This window comes from Brassica napus, chromosome C4 (assembly GCF_020379485.1).
Source record: "Brassica napus cultivar Da-Ae chromosome C4, Da-Ae, whole genome shotgun sequence".
In the NCBI taxonomy this organism is placed as follows: domain Eukaryota; kingdom Viridiplantae; phylum Streptophyta; class Magnoliopsida; order Brassicales; family Brassicaceae; genus Brassica; species Brassica napus.
In genome coordinates, this window is record NC_063447.1 from 47,383,968 (window position 1) to 47,399,457 (window position 15,490).

General features: G+C 33.9%; 1 protein-coding gene across 1 annotated transcript; it reads left to right on the forward strand.

Moving 5' to 3' along the window:
- The first annotated feature begins 6,360 nt into the window (after positions 1 to 6,360).
- Positions 6,361 to 8,806, forward strand: LOC106398913. Its single transcript, XM_013839412.2, has 6 exons — positions 6,361 to 6,870; positions 6,961 to 7,119; positions 7,311 to 7,585; positions 7,663 to 7,950; positions 8,028 to 8,133; positions 8,210 to 8,806. Exons 1-6 carry the CDS (start codon positions 6,361 to 6,363, stop codon positions 8,804 to 8,806), a joined length of 1,935 nt encoding a protein of 644 aa, XP_013694866.2.
- The last annotated feature ends 6,684 nt before the right edge of the window (positions 8,807 to 15,490 follow it).

Sequence of the window (15,490 nt, forward strand, 5' to 3'; positions counted from 1 at the left end):
GCCTGTCCAACCTACCTCCATAGCTCTGCGTTTGCATCAGACTACTGACACATTCTTCTCTCTTTTTTATATTGTTTTTCTATTTTTTCTCTCTCATCTTATCCCCTCACGTTTCTTATCAACTCTTCTCTATTTCTTATCTTGTTTTTTTTATGTTTTCTCATTTCATCTCTACTTTCTGTAATTGTAATCTTCATCAAATTAAATTCTCTTTTTAAATATATATTTGCTACCGTTTACACAATATTATTGTTCATCCTCATATATCACAAAAGCATTGATTTCAACTCTACTAATCTTCCATCAATTCCTTTTATCATCAAAAAATTACATATACCACCATAGTTACCGTCCGCAAGAGATAAGTATGTTCACAAAGTTTTTTTGTTCTCTTTAGATAACATTTAATTTATTCGTTATTTGCTCAATTACTCCATATTATTTAATTTAGCAGAACCTTAATTTTATATTACATATGAGTTACATGTTTTGTTAGCAGTTACAATCATAGTGCCACTAATTGATAAATGGATGGTAAGCTGTTAAAAGTAATTAGCTTTAGTTGATACATTGTCTGTTAGCTGGTAATGGATAAATATTTAGTAAGAAGTTTTAAAATATTTGTCGTTAAACGATACATAGTTTGTTAGTTGATAAATGTTTTGATTAATGGTTTATCAGCTTATACATGGTTTGATACATGATTTATTAGCTTATAAATGGTTTGATACATGGTTTGTGAATTAATACATTATGTGATAAGTGGTATGCTATTTGGTAAATGATTTATTATCTGATACATATTTTGTTAGATGATGTGGGAAAAACTGATAAATGGTTTGTTATATGCTAAATGATTTGTTACATGATACATATTTTGTTAGATAATGCGAAGAACTTGTAAATGGTTTGTAAGTTGTTACAAAAACTTGTATGTAACTGATATTTGTTATGTGTAATTGATAAATGGTTTGACAATTTATTTTGAGATTGTACATTGTTTGATATCTAGTTTTTAGCTTATAAATTTGTTGTTACATAGTTTGTTATTTGATACATATTTTATTAAATGATACATGTTTTATAAAATGATACACGTTTTGTTAAAATGATACATAGTTTGTTATTTGATAAACTAAATAATGAATAGGACATAATGAGATAAAGAGATAAGGGGGACAACAGAGGATTTGTGGTAAAAAAAACAGAAAATATTTACCTTATTTTCTTTCTCCATAAGCTCATTGTTATGGATCTACGATCTTTTTTTAAAAAAAAATTGAATGAAAAACGGAAGAGGTGAAATAGAAAACTCAATTTCTACTAAAATGAGAAGAAACCCCATAAAATTGATTCAAAACTCAGAAAAAAAAACGTACGGAGGAGAAATCCTGCAGACATACAACCTCGATCACGCTTCTCCAAACCTAACACTCTGTGCTTTCACATGTTGCTTTGTCAGAAGGCAAGGTCATTTTAGGCTATTTGCTTCCTAAAGTGTATGAATAAAGTCATTAATGTTAATCGATGAGTATTTAGCTAATTTGAGTTATTGTTAGGTGTAGTTAGCTAATTCACCCCAAAAAAAACATCAAACATCTAATAATAAATTATGTAGTGCAGTGGACAATTTTTTTGAGAAACATGTAGCTACTTTATACCTTTGTTAGTTCTCTCTTGGAATTTGATCAACGTTTCTATGGCAGCACTAACATTGGATCTTTTCAATCTTTTCAACCCTTGAAATTCCTGTAACCCTACCAAAATCCAACTTACTCACTCAATATCTGAACAATTAAATTATAGAGAAAAAAATATCAAAATTCGTTACTGCTATTGTACCATGTCAACATGACTACGTCTGCTTTCTATTTTCCTTTTCCGTCTTTCTCATTTTCCGCCTGATCTTACCAGTGAAGTTTATTTACATTGTTAGAATATCCAGTAACTTGGATCCACCATATCCATTGTTTCTCAAACCTTCTTCACCCTAAACAGGCTCCGATGAAGCAAAAACTACACATAGGAGTTTGATAGCGTAACTTTGAAATTTGAGTTTCTGAGATCCGATTACTCAAAAAGGGAATTCGGTTGTGGCTCATGACATTCTATACAGCTCCAATTGTGAATTAGGGTATTGGCATTGAAGAAGAAGAGTATAAATATTATATTTTCAATCCATTGGAAATTTTGAACTGGTCTATCTCTCTAATGTTGAATTTAAAAGTTATAAGAATACGAAAAAGAAAAGATTGGGGAGGAAGAAAGACCATGGTAGTGCAGACGTAGTGGGTTGTTTTGAGAAACGGTAATTCAGTTTTTTTGTTCTTTAAAATTATTGTGTTTTAATTTTTTCTTTAAATTATACATATATTATGTGGAAGAATTTGATTGATAATGTGACTTGTATTTTGATATATAAGAGATGTTCACCGTTTATTTGTTTCTAATATGAAGTTATGAAACCCTAATATTGGAATCGAAACCCTAAACCCTAAGGTGTTTCCTGTCCGTCTCACACCTCGACGATCAGCTCAACTCCTTGGCGTTCCCTGCTCGTGTCCTGACATCATCAGCCAGCTCGTGTTCGTGATCAACCAGCTCGCACCAGACGACAATCAGCTTCAGCTCGCAGACGAGTGCAGCCGGCGAACGTTCCCGGACGATCAGCGATCAGACACCATCCGTCTTGCATCCGAGGTCCATCCGTTCTTCCTAGGTGGTCCGGCTCAACCCTACAAAGACTAAGGTATACCGTTAATCTGAGAACGTTATGATCAAACCCTAAAACCCTAATCCATTATTATGGAATTCTATGATCTTGATCAAACCCTAAAATCGGTATAACATAAAAACAACAATCTCATAACTAGCAATTGAATCTATTCCAACTAGAACATGTTTGATTGTTTATATAACTAAAACATTGGAAAGCCATAAGTCTTTTTTACAAGGGGGTGATTGGCAAGTGATGTGAGTGCTTTCCACGGCTCATTTTTTTCTGCATCCACTTTGGTTTACCAATCATGCTTTAAAAAAAATTTAAAGCTAAAGCCATAAAAACTAAAATAGAAAACAAAATAGCTTTGGAAATCAATTTTTCTAAAGCTTTATATTTAGTGTTTTGGAAATAATTAATCTACGGCTACAACAATAAAATCTACAGTTATTATTCTAAAGCCAAAAAATAAAAGCTACAGCACTTACCAATAACTTTTTTATAAATAAAAAACTTGTTTCGTGATATTCAGTTTTTTATTTTCAATAGAATAACAATGTAAACCAAACTGTAAGTAAATAAAATCTGGACAGATATTTAGTATTTTCTGGCCGTATTAGCAAATCATGTATGTGTAAAAATACTTCAGTACTTAAAGTGGACGGATATAGTAACAAGTGCAACCAAAATAATGGACATTTTCCATGTGTTCATCTCTAATTATGATGTGCTCATCTCTAATTATGATACAAAAAATGAAGTTATAAAATAAGATATCGACTATACTAAAAATATTATACATGTAAAATATATAAATAATTATTAAATAATGTGCAAGTATTTATAAATAACAAGTAATTAAATAGACAATTATTTTATAATCCGTTATTTTAATAAATACTAAAATTCATAAATATTCTTCTTTTTAACAAATTAATTACAAGTCAAATTTTATTACCCACATAAAACTAGTCAAATACCAACTATATCGAAAATAACAAGTATTTATCTTGCGTCCACCTATGGGTTTGGTCGTTCTGGAACGAGATTATTTCGTGATTTCTATAAATCATTTGTGTAACTACTTTAATTTGTTGTTTAATTAAGGGCATAATTGGTTTCCATATAACAAGAATTAAATAAGACCCAAACCGAATTGTATGGAAACAAATTTGTGCCTCGACTTTGTTTCATTAATTTTTGTAATGTTTGTTTGACCAAACTTTATATATAAGGACTAACTAAGGAGCATGCAAGACTTTAAAAATCATCTACAACCAACTCAAAAGTTATTATAAAAAGAAACTACATATATACGGAAAATGGAAAGCAAGAAATCTTCACATGCTGGAGCATCTTTCCTTCTGATATCAACCATTTTCTTGTTTTTCTTGTCACGTAAGTCATTTGTTTTATAAGCTTTATACAAACTGAATTATTGTGATGATCTTTGAATGCATAGTTACATTTTCATTTTTGAAAATCAAATACAGGACAAGCAAGTTCGTATCAAATGCTCATATGTTCGGGTTTGAGCACATCATCACTACAAGAAAAATAGATTTTAATAGCAGACCGGAATAGCGTTTTTTTTCAATTGTGTTATGCTTGATATACGCGGGTTTTAAAGATAGCGTTTGTATATTTCGAAACGCTATGTTAGAGTTGTGAACTGAAAAAAAAAAATTAAGTGTATGTTTAAAGAAGAAATAGTAGTGTATAATAGCAATAAATGATTAAAAGTGTTATGGTTGAGTTTCGCGGTTATACCCGGGACACTTGGTAAAATTTTGGCTCCTAAACAAGATTAGTGTCGAAAAAAAAACCCAAATTATTAGGGTTATGATCTTCCCCCTCTCTCGTATCTCCTTGCCTCTTTTGTGCTGGAAAGAATCAATCTCAATCTCTATCACTTCTAATTTCATTTTTAATTCCTAAGCTCTTACCTTTTCTCATCTCGAATCGACTTTCTCGTAATGTCGAATCCATTTTCAATTCCTCTTCTCTTGTCGTAATCCATTCCCAATCCGTCGAAGGTGAGTTCGCTTTTACTAACCCATCAGATTATATTTCGATTTTCTTTTTCTTATATATGTTCTAGTGTTATTGCATAGTAAATTGATGCGTTTCTGTATACTATTTTGCAGGAAGGATTTCGTTTGTAGATCTTCGGATTAAGGTCCATTTTCTTCTTTTCATCTCTCTTTTACTTAGTTTTTTTCTTTCTATTTTAACACAATTCTCTTATTTTGTAGCTGACTCGAAGCAAAATTGAAGAGATTTTATCGAAAGGTAAAAACAAGTGACACTATCATCTTTTATTTACAAAACTCGTTCTGTTTTGGTTTTCTGGGTTGATAAAGTGAGCGTCTTGTATGTACAATTGCTCGGAGCGGTAACATGGATAAATCGTGGGTCTGGTTACCAAGGTATTAACTTCACTTCACTATCTTTTAGAAATTGTTTTGTGTTGATCTCATTTATTTGGTAGACTGAATGTTGTATTCTCATTTGTTCTACATGACAGGAATAGCCTTGAGTATGAGAAAGGAGCTAGTGAATTTGTGTCTTCTTCATCTAGACGTTTAGGAGATCCAGCTGAAATGTTCTGCCCTTGTGTTGATTGTCGCAATGTCTGCCATCAAGCTTGTGAGACAGTTTTGGAGCACCTCGTGATTAGAGGAATGGATCAGAAGTACAAGAGTTGTGTGTTTTGGACAAAACACGGGGAGACAAGACCAGATAAGTCAGCTGATGTGTACTCATCTGAAAATGAGGCTTACGAGTTGTTCAGAACGACTTTCTTGGCAAGTGAAGGCAATGAGACTGCTGAACAAGAGAATGCAGGAGCGTTTGAGGGGCCTGGCAGTCCAGAAGAGGCTGAGTTCAGAAAGAAGTTAGAGGATGCAGAAACTCCGTTGTACCCGGAGTGTGAGAAATTTTCAAAAGTTGCTGCAATCATGGGACTTTACAGGATAAAGGTGAAGAGTGGGATGTCTGAGAACTATTTTGATCAGCTACTGTCCTTGGTTCATGACATGCTTCCCGGTGAAAATGTGCTACCTAAGTCTACTGATGAGATGAAGAAGTTTCTGAAACAGTTTGGTTTTGGCTACTACGTCATCCACGCCTGCAAGAATGACTGTATTTTATATAGAAAACAGTATGAAGATGCGGTCAGCTGTCCAAGATGTAGTGAATCAAGATGGTAGAAGGATAAGCAATCTGATGAGGAGAAGAAAGGGGTTCCTGCTAAGGTGCTTAGGTTTTTCCCGATCAAAGACAGGTTCAGGAGAATGTTTAGATCAAAGCGGTTGGCTGAGGAGTTGTGTTGGCACTCCACTAATGCTTCTGAAGATGGAACTATGCGACATCCAGTGGATTCGTTGACTTGGGTGCAGATAAACAACAAATGGCCGGAGTTCGCAGCTGAGGCAAGAAACCTAAGACTAGGTATTTCAACCGATGGCATGAATCCATTCTCGATCCAGAACACCAACCACAGCACATGGCCTGTTCTCTTGGTCAACTACAATATGTCTCCAACGCAGTGTATGAGGTCCGAGAACATTATGTTGACCATGCTAATTCTTGGCCCAACCGCACCTAGCAACAATATTGATGTATATCTACAACCATAGATGGAAGACTTGCAGGAACTGTGGACAGAAGGTATACAAGTTTATGACGCCTTTAAGAAGGAGAGTTTCACTCTTAGAGCCATGTTGCTGTGGAGTATCACAGATTACCCTGGTTTAGGAACTTTAGCTGGTTGTAAAGTGAAGGGCAAGCAAGCGTGTAATGTCTGTGGGAAGGATACACCACATAGGTGGCTAAAGTTCAGTCGTAAACATGTATACATGAAGAACAGGAGGTGGCTCATGCCTAGTCATCCATACAGACGAAAGAAAGGATGGTTTGACAATACGGTTGAGGTTGGTTCTGCAAAGAGGATTCAGAGCGGTTCAGAAATATTAGACAGTATAAGGGACTTTAAAAACGATTTTGGAAAACTCTTACCTAAGAAGAGTAAGAGAAAGAGGAGTGAAGGAGATGAGGATGATGTTGTTTCAGCTGAGGAGTACGAAGAAGATCATGATATGTGGCGGTGGAAGAAAAAATCTATTTTCTTTGACTTACCTTATTGGAAGGTATTTTATTTGATTTACCTTCTTTAACCTACCTTATTAGTCTGAAATTGTTAATATTATTTATGCTAAATACTTGTAAATTTCTTGTAGGATATGCCTGTGAGGCATAACATCGACGTGATGCACGTGGAGAAGAATGTGAGCGATGCCCTGTTGTCTATTCTGATGAATAGTTGCAAATCAAAGGATGGCCTGAAAGCGAGAAAGGATTTAGAAGATATGGGTATTCGAAGCAGCTTACATACACAAGTAAGGGGGAAGAGAACTTATCTGCCTCCAGCTGCGTATTGGCTCTCTAAAGAAGAAAAAAAAAATTCTGCAGAAGATTATCCAACTTCAGAGGCCCTGATGGATATTGTGCAAATATATCCAATTGTGTCTCACTGGATCCTCCTTCTATTGGCGGCATGAAGTCACATGACCATCATGTTCTTATGCAGAATCTGTTTCCGGTTGCGTTGAGAGGTTTACTCCCAAAAAGACCTCGGATTGCAGTGAGTCGTATGTGCAATTACTTCAACAGAATCTGTCAACGCGTTCTTGATCCTGAGAAGCTACTTGCTCTAGAAACAGAGATTGTGGAGACAATGTGCCAGTTAGAGAGATTCTTTCCACCTTCATTGTTTGATATCATGTTCCACCTTCCACTGCATCTGGCGAGAGAAGCACGATTGGGTGGCCCTGTACACTTCAGGTGGATGTATCCATTTGAGAGGTAAGTATATTGTTTTCATTAGAAGCTTAATTATTATATGAAGCAAATTTCAATATTTTAACCATCTTGATTTGCAGGTATATGAAGACACTGAAAGCTTTTGTGAAGAATTTCGCAAGACCTGAAGCTTGTATGGCAGAGGGTTATCTAGCTGGTGAATGTCTTGCATTTTGTATGGAGTTCTTACAGAAATCGGTACCAGTTGAGGAACCAATGACAAGAAATGAAGATTTAGAGGCACATGATAATGTACTTGAAGGGCGCCCTCTGCAAAACGCTACAGAAGTGAAACTTACTGATAAGGAGAGAGATGTAGCTCATCGTTATGTCCTCATGAATACTGCAGTGATGGATCCTTATGTTCAGTAAGTGTGGATATAGATATTTTATGTTTTACTATCAGTGTAGATAACTGTAGATGAAGATATTTTTGCCTTTACAGGATGCATTTAGAGGAATTTCAAGCAAAAGATGGAAGATGTGCAAGAAATGGTACCATATTATGGAAAACTCATACAGAAAGGTTTTCGACATGGATAAAAGATAAGGTATGTGATCTGGTAATGGTAATGATATTGATATGTGATCTGGTAATGATATTGATATGTGATCTGTTCATGCTAGATACCAAATAACTCAAAGGATCATTCTCAGCGGCTCAGATGGCTTGCGTTTGGACCAAGGAATGTCGCACACACCTACAAGGGATATATAGTTAATGGACATCGATACCAGACATGCGATGTCAAAAGGAAGACTCAGAACTGTGGGGTTTCAAATGAAGCATTCTCCATGTGCAGAGCTAGTGCGAAAGATTCTAATCAAATGGCGGACATGGTAGCATACTATGGAGTCATAAAGGAAATCATATTGCTTGATTACCACATGTTTCAGGTGCCTCTGTTTAAGTGTAGTTGGGCACATAAAGGGAAAGGTGTTAAAGAGGAAGGCGGTTTTACACTTGTGAATCTCCACACGAACCAGTCAGCATTTGTTAATGATCCATACATTCTGCCTTCTCAAGCTAAACAAGTTTTTTACTCAAGAGAGGATGACAGCTCTCCTTGGTATGTTGTTATGAGAGCACCTCCGAGAGGATATCATGAGTTAGAGACTGAAGAGGAAATTTGCCCAGTCCAGCATGATGAAGATATCGGAGATCATGCTTCAGATGACGAGAGTTTTTGTGTTAGGAATGATTGTGAGGGTATTATTCTTTGAGATTAATAATAAGTTTGTTGTTGTAACAGGTAAACTGATACAATGAACGAGAATGCTGTTACTGAGGAGGCGCGTCGCAGTAAACGTCAAGCAGGCCTTGCTGTTAGTCCTGTGGTGTCTTTAACTACCAAGAAACAGAAGAAGAATTGCCCGAAGAAGAATGTGGAACAGGAGTCACAGCACGACGAACTCGAGCAACATACCGGTTTAGAAGAAGTGGAACAAGAACAAGAAACTGTAGAAGCCGAAGAAGAAAATGATGATGATGAAACACAACCACCCGAAGAACATGATCAGTACGAAACACAACCAGCTAAAGAAGAACATGACGAGGAAAATGTACAAGACGAAGAAGAAGAAGTCATTCCTAGCTCTGAGACACAAACACAGCAATCTGATAACCAAGTGAAGAAGACTAGAGGTCCAACTAAAATGCGAAAAGTGGCGAAACATATAGAGGACAAGGTAGATGTGGAGTTCAATTCTTTGGGAGAGCATGTTGGCCGTGGATCAGTGACACTGTCCTCATTCCTTGGTCCTCTTGTGAGAGAGCATGTGCCTGTATTGCTAGATGACTGGAGACATCTGGAAGAGAAAACAAAAGACGCTCTGTGGGAGGAAATACAGGTAATTCTGTTACCTATGTATATACATACACACGAGTTCAGTATTAATATGAATATTATGTACAGGGACAATTCAACTTGACAGAAGACTGGCAAAAAGATGTAGTCTTTAAGCAGATGGGTTGTTTGTGGAGGGCCTCTAAATCTAGACTCTCTTCCATAGTTAGAGCAGCAAAAAACAAGGCGCAACTACAGATAATTAAACCCAGCAACATACAATCGGTAACAGCTTGGAACAATTGGGTGAAAGGAAGATGTACTGCAGCTTTTCAGGTAACATTTTGTGTCTTGCGTATTTACATTTGGGTTATGTAAGTAACATTTATTACAAAATGGTATTTGGTTTATGTAGGAACAAAGTAATTTGTACAGGGAACTCAGGAAGGCTCAAATTCCCCACACCACTAGTCGAAAAGGCATGAATCGGCTTGCAGAGGAGATGGTATGTTTTACAATTTGAAATAATAATTGGTGTGTTATTGGGTTTATGAGATCTGATGACAACTACTTTATTTAACTTGTAGAAAAAAAACAGTTATGATCCTAAGCTAGTCACTAGAACTAAGGTTTGGGTCGCTGGTCATACACATTCTGATGGAACACCCGTTCGTCAAGAATTTGCAGATACAATAGTAAGATTACTTGTAACAATAATATTGTTGGCTATAGAATACAATTTACATAACTTGTGTAATTTTTAATTGCAGGAGAAGATAAAGAGAATTGACAGTGAAATGGAATCAAGTTCAGCAGATAATATTGGTGAAGATGCTGTCACTCAGGTTCTAGGAAAAGATAAGCCAGGAAGAATTAGGGGGTTGGGACGAGGGGTTACTGTAACCAAGTTGGCATTCTTACATGCTAGAGATTCACATGTCAAGCAACTTGAAGCAACTCAAGCAGAACTAATCAACAAGGTTCAAGATTTGCAAAATGTGGTTAAAGACTTGGCTGGTAAAAAGGTAACTTCGTTATTCTTCTTGTTTTATTATTCAAACTTCTGATATGTATAAGGTTGTAACAAAAATGATTGTGGTTGTTGGGTATAGGAAAAAAACGGATTTGATTCTAATTCTGAGATAAGCGATGTGAGCAAAGGGGGAGGAATAAGGTGCCAAATACTGGATTGGGTTTCGAATGATGATTTGGTTGTTGCTGAAGGAGAATTCTACTCTAGTGAGCCCACATATAAGATTGGTCGCATTCCACTGGGTCCTAATGCGGCTGCTGTTATAGTGAAGTCTGTATCAGTCGTAACAGCACCTATATGGAGACCTACTCCAACTTGTGTATCGCTTAGTCAGGCTGTTGGAGTCAAAATTGCATGGCAATCTGAGAAGCTCATCTTGGATGATGGCATTGACATTTCAAACAATGGCAACAACGACGAGTCAGAGGTAAATAAATTCCGGCCTCCAACGTTTGATAATCATTCATTAATGTACTCATGAAATGTGTGAATATATTTTACATGATTCAGGATGTAGCTGCATCTTTAGAAAATGTTAAAATATTTGATTACTGGAAAATAGAAGAGGAGTTGATAGCTGAGGGTGTCTTGTTGACAACCGAACCTACTCACCTCATCAACCAAATTCCACTGGGACCGAATGCAGCAGTTCTTAGAGTCGAAATGGTTTTTAAACCTAATGCCTATATCTGGAGACCTACACCTGAAATGACAAAGATGGGTGATGCAGTACATGGGACAATAGTGTGGCCTCTAGATAAGATAAGACTACCTGATCAAAATTCGCCTACTGATCAACATTCACCTACTGAATCAAACAAGATATCCAATCAGGTAAGTTTGTAAATTCTTAGAAGGTGATTAGATATTGAATTGTTAGGTTGCCGGTGTTGATATTGTGGTGAATGTGTTTGTCTTTTTTGGTTTTAGAGTGGTGGTAACAGCACTAGTAGTAGCAACAAAGGTGGCAAACAGAAGGTTGCTCTCTTGGACTGTCATAACTTAGGACAGAGAGTTGCTTTAGGTCGTGTGTTCTCAACTGATCCAGCAGAGAAAGTGCATTTCGTTCCTTTAGGTCCCAATGCTACGAAGGTTTGGGTAGAGGTTTCCGAGTTCGATGGGGCTCGAGTGTGGAGGCCAAACTCTGAAATCGAATTCATGGGTGATGCAGTAGGAGGCACCGTGGCTTGGCCAAATGATAAGATTGTGTATCTCTAAGGATTACAATGTTGCTTTAGTGTGAACAACTATGTAATCTGTTTAAGTTGAATCTATGAAATTTATGTTTATTTATATAAGTTGATGTTTTGTTTCAAAATCCCAGAAAACGAATTTGTGTAAATTTAAAAATATAAATATATAAAAATTAAAAATTAAAATATATAAATATATTAACATTATATATACAGCACAAATGAAACTGCTATAGTAGTACATATATACATTGCACTTTGTTAACTGCTATAGTAGAATTAAGTAAAACAAACAGAAAACGCTATTTATAAAATTAGTAATAGCAGTAAAAAGACGCTATTAAATAATATTTAATTGCAGAAATAAAAGCGCTATCGTAGCGGAAGAAAAGATAACACAAAGAAATACCGCTATTTAATGTCCTCGACCTATTATGACGGGCGATGATACAACGCTTAACAAACCGCTATCCTATTGTTAGATAGCGTTATTCGTCCGCTATAAAAACGCGTTTTTCTTGTAGTGCATGTTCTGAATGCAAAGCAGAGCGCGAGTCAACTTATGGAGCATTATGTATACAAGAAAACTCCAAATCCGATCGTATATATTGTTGTTGCAAAAAAAGTCCGCCTCCATCATATTATGGTCCCATTGAAGCTCCTTCTTCGTAATCATAATATAAGATTGAATGTGTTCCATTTTGGTTATATCGTATTATATTAAATAAAAATGTCAAAGTTTACATTTAACAAGAATAGAATAAACATCATAAATTCATTTCATCATATTTTTCTTCTAATAATGTCACATTCTTAAATCTTATCGTCAAATAACTTTTTATATAAAGTTTTATGTTTCATAATCTAACATGATCACTGTTCAGTTTACAGCCATGTTAACACTGCGATTGACATTGGCGACTGAAATTTGTTCATAAGTTTCTTCTTCGTTAATTAAATGGAATGGAGAACAGAGACGCGGCAGCATAATAATTGAAGCTTTCCGGTGTTGGGGGTGTCGCTGAAAAAGCGACACATCATCTTTCAGAGGTCGAACCTCATCTCTTAGCTTAATTACGTAGAAAGATTTTTTTTGAGAAAATAGCTTAAGTAGAAGCTATTCTTAAAAATAACCCTAAATTTTATTCCAAACAATTTTTATGAATATCTAAATGATATTCTCTCTGTTTCATATTAAATGTCACTTTAGCTCATTTTTCTTGTTTCACAAAAAGTGTCATTCTACAATATCAATGCAATTTATACAACCTTTCAACTCAAAATTAATTGTAAAATGCATTGATTTTATAAATAAATCGATTTATCTAAAATATTATTGGTTAGATATGTGATATTAATGAAAACACAAATGCATTTTAACGAGTTTCTTAATATACGTGAAAAGTATCTAAGTGACACTCTTTGTGAAACGGACGGAGTAAAAGTTAACATAATTCAAACAGAAATAAAAACAAAATATTGAAAAAAAGATGTAATAATAATTTATAAGGAAATAGTATAAAACTAAGAAAATATATAAATATATCTTTATCAGTGTATAACTTTGTATATGTACCATCTTATTCTATTTATTTTTATGATAATTTGATCTTTTTCAGGTTTTTAATAAATGGTATAATATAGAATTACATTATCATACGTTATTTCTTTTTGTAACACAGCTCACGCGTATATTGTTAATTAGCTTTAGTTATAAAAAAAGTTATCAGTCAAATTTGATTCGACTCTAATGTTAATTTTTTTTGATCTATATATGGATTATATATCACTAAACACTGAACAACCTACGACAAAAAAAATCAAAGGCTAACTGATACATAATAATATCACCAGAACCCAGAACCCAGAACCCAGACAAAAATAAACGCACAACTAAAATTATACAAGACATAAACCTAATAAAACCAACGAACAAAACAGACTTCACCTAAGTCCAAATCCAACGCCGAAGAAAAATCAAAATATTTGGTTTCTAAGCCGGAAATCTGTTCAATTGGGTTTCTAAGCCAACTAATATTTTGACTACTAGTAAGTTACAGTACGTCAACATAGTTAGCTTTTAGGCTTTTATCTTTATCGCAGGATTTTAAGGGTTTCTTAAAAGGGGGCCCATAAACAGGACAGATATCGGTTACAAAAGTTATCAATTAAGGAACGCTGTTAGTCCGTTTATTACACTGTTTGCGGACTTCATTAACACGTGGCGCCTCGCGATTGGTTCTCCTTTTTCTTTTTTAATCAGACAAGAAAAAAATAAACTCTTAAAGAATTTCAGGGATAATGATGCTCTTAGCAGACAAAAACATCTACGGAAGAAACATTGTGGTTTTAGTTATCCAAATTTACATGAACTAACTTCTAAATCTTGACAAAAAGTTTGAACTTTGAATAACAATACTCTCAATCATTGTTCTAAATACGTGGTGTTTAGGCGCTATACGGTAGTCTACCGTACTATTTTTATGTTATACAGTGTTTATGCGGATTTATATAATTCGGGCGAATAACAATGTTTATGCGAACATTATGCGGTCTATACGAACGTCTAGACGGACTTTAAGCATTAATATTCAAACAAAAAACTATTAATATTATTATTATATTTTATTAATGTTATTATTTATATTATTTTGACTTATTTTATGTATATGATTGTAGATATTAGTACAATTGTTACAAAATTATTTTAAATTTATCATCTTTATATATTTAAAATGGCTTTAATTTTTATAATTTAAAACTATTTATATATGTTAAACTATATACTTATACATAAAAATTGGATTTAAAATATATTTATGTTCAATTTTTTTCAAAAATAATATATATATATATATATATATTAATCTTATACTTATATTTCGTGTAAAAGTATATATCCGTATATATCCCGTTTAGACGTCTGTCTATATGGCTAGACGCTATAAAGTCATCTAACGCGTAATGAACGCCTAGCGCGTTTTAGAACAGTGATCTCAATAAACAAGTCAATAGTTGACCTCCAAAAAAGCAAGTCAATAAGAAGATCGAAAAATTAAATAGTTGCAATTTTGGAAAGATACATTTTTACCACGACTATTCAAGATAAAATTGTATGGAAAGAAATTGGTCTCTTGGCTTTTGTTTAACTAATTGTAAATTTTTCTGCCCCGTCAAAAACTATATAAGGAGCACACAAAAACTTCTTCAAAAGTCTTTAAACAACCAAAAATGCATAAACTAATATAATATCTAACGAAAATGATGAATATCAAGAAACTTTCCCATGTTTATGGGACATTGTTCCTTATGATATCAACTATTTTCTTCCTTTTCATCTCACGTAAGTCGTTTTTATACATGTAAATACAAAAACTGAGTTATAGTAATAATAATATACTAGATTAAGATCCGCACCTTGTGCGGAATAAAAATTATATATATAAATTATTTTATGTATTATATGTTCTTACATATTATGAAATAATAAATATATATTGAATAATTTAAATTCAGTAACTATTACATATATAATTAAATTGGTGCGAATGTATAAATCAATTTTATTAATCCAAATAATTTTTTTAAAAATTTGATAGGATATGTAATTAAATTTAAATGATATTAACATACATAGTATATTTTTAATATTAATGTCTATTTTTTTTTTTAAATGATGCTTTCTACTCATATGTTTTTTTGATCATGTGTATCTTTAATAGCAAAAATTTTAAATTACTGATAACAAAATTTTCATTGTGGGATTAACAACTTTAGTAATTGATAATTTTAAAAAAATTATCAATGTTAGTTCAAAACTTTTATCAAAAAAATTATTCAAAGTAAATTTTGAAACTAAAATATTTATTTATTCAATATGGTTTATAGTTTAATT

What these genes read in the sequence shown, in the direction of transcription:
- LOC106398913 (XM_013839412.2), top strand. Translation starts at nt 6,361, where the DNA reads ATGGAAGACTTGCAGGAACTGTGGACAGAAGGTATACAAGTTTATGAC. An exon ending in GAAGCAGCTTACATACACAA is followed by an intron (nt 7,120 to 7,310) that starts GTAAGGGGGAAG and finishes GTTCTTATGCAG; the next exon opens with AATCTGTTTCCGGTTGCGTT. An exon ending in TGGATGTATCCATTTGAGAG is followed by an intron (nt 7,586 to 7,662) that starts GTAAGTATATTG and finishes CTTGATTTGCAG; the next exon opens with GTATATGAAGACACTGAAAG.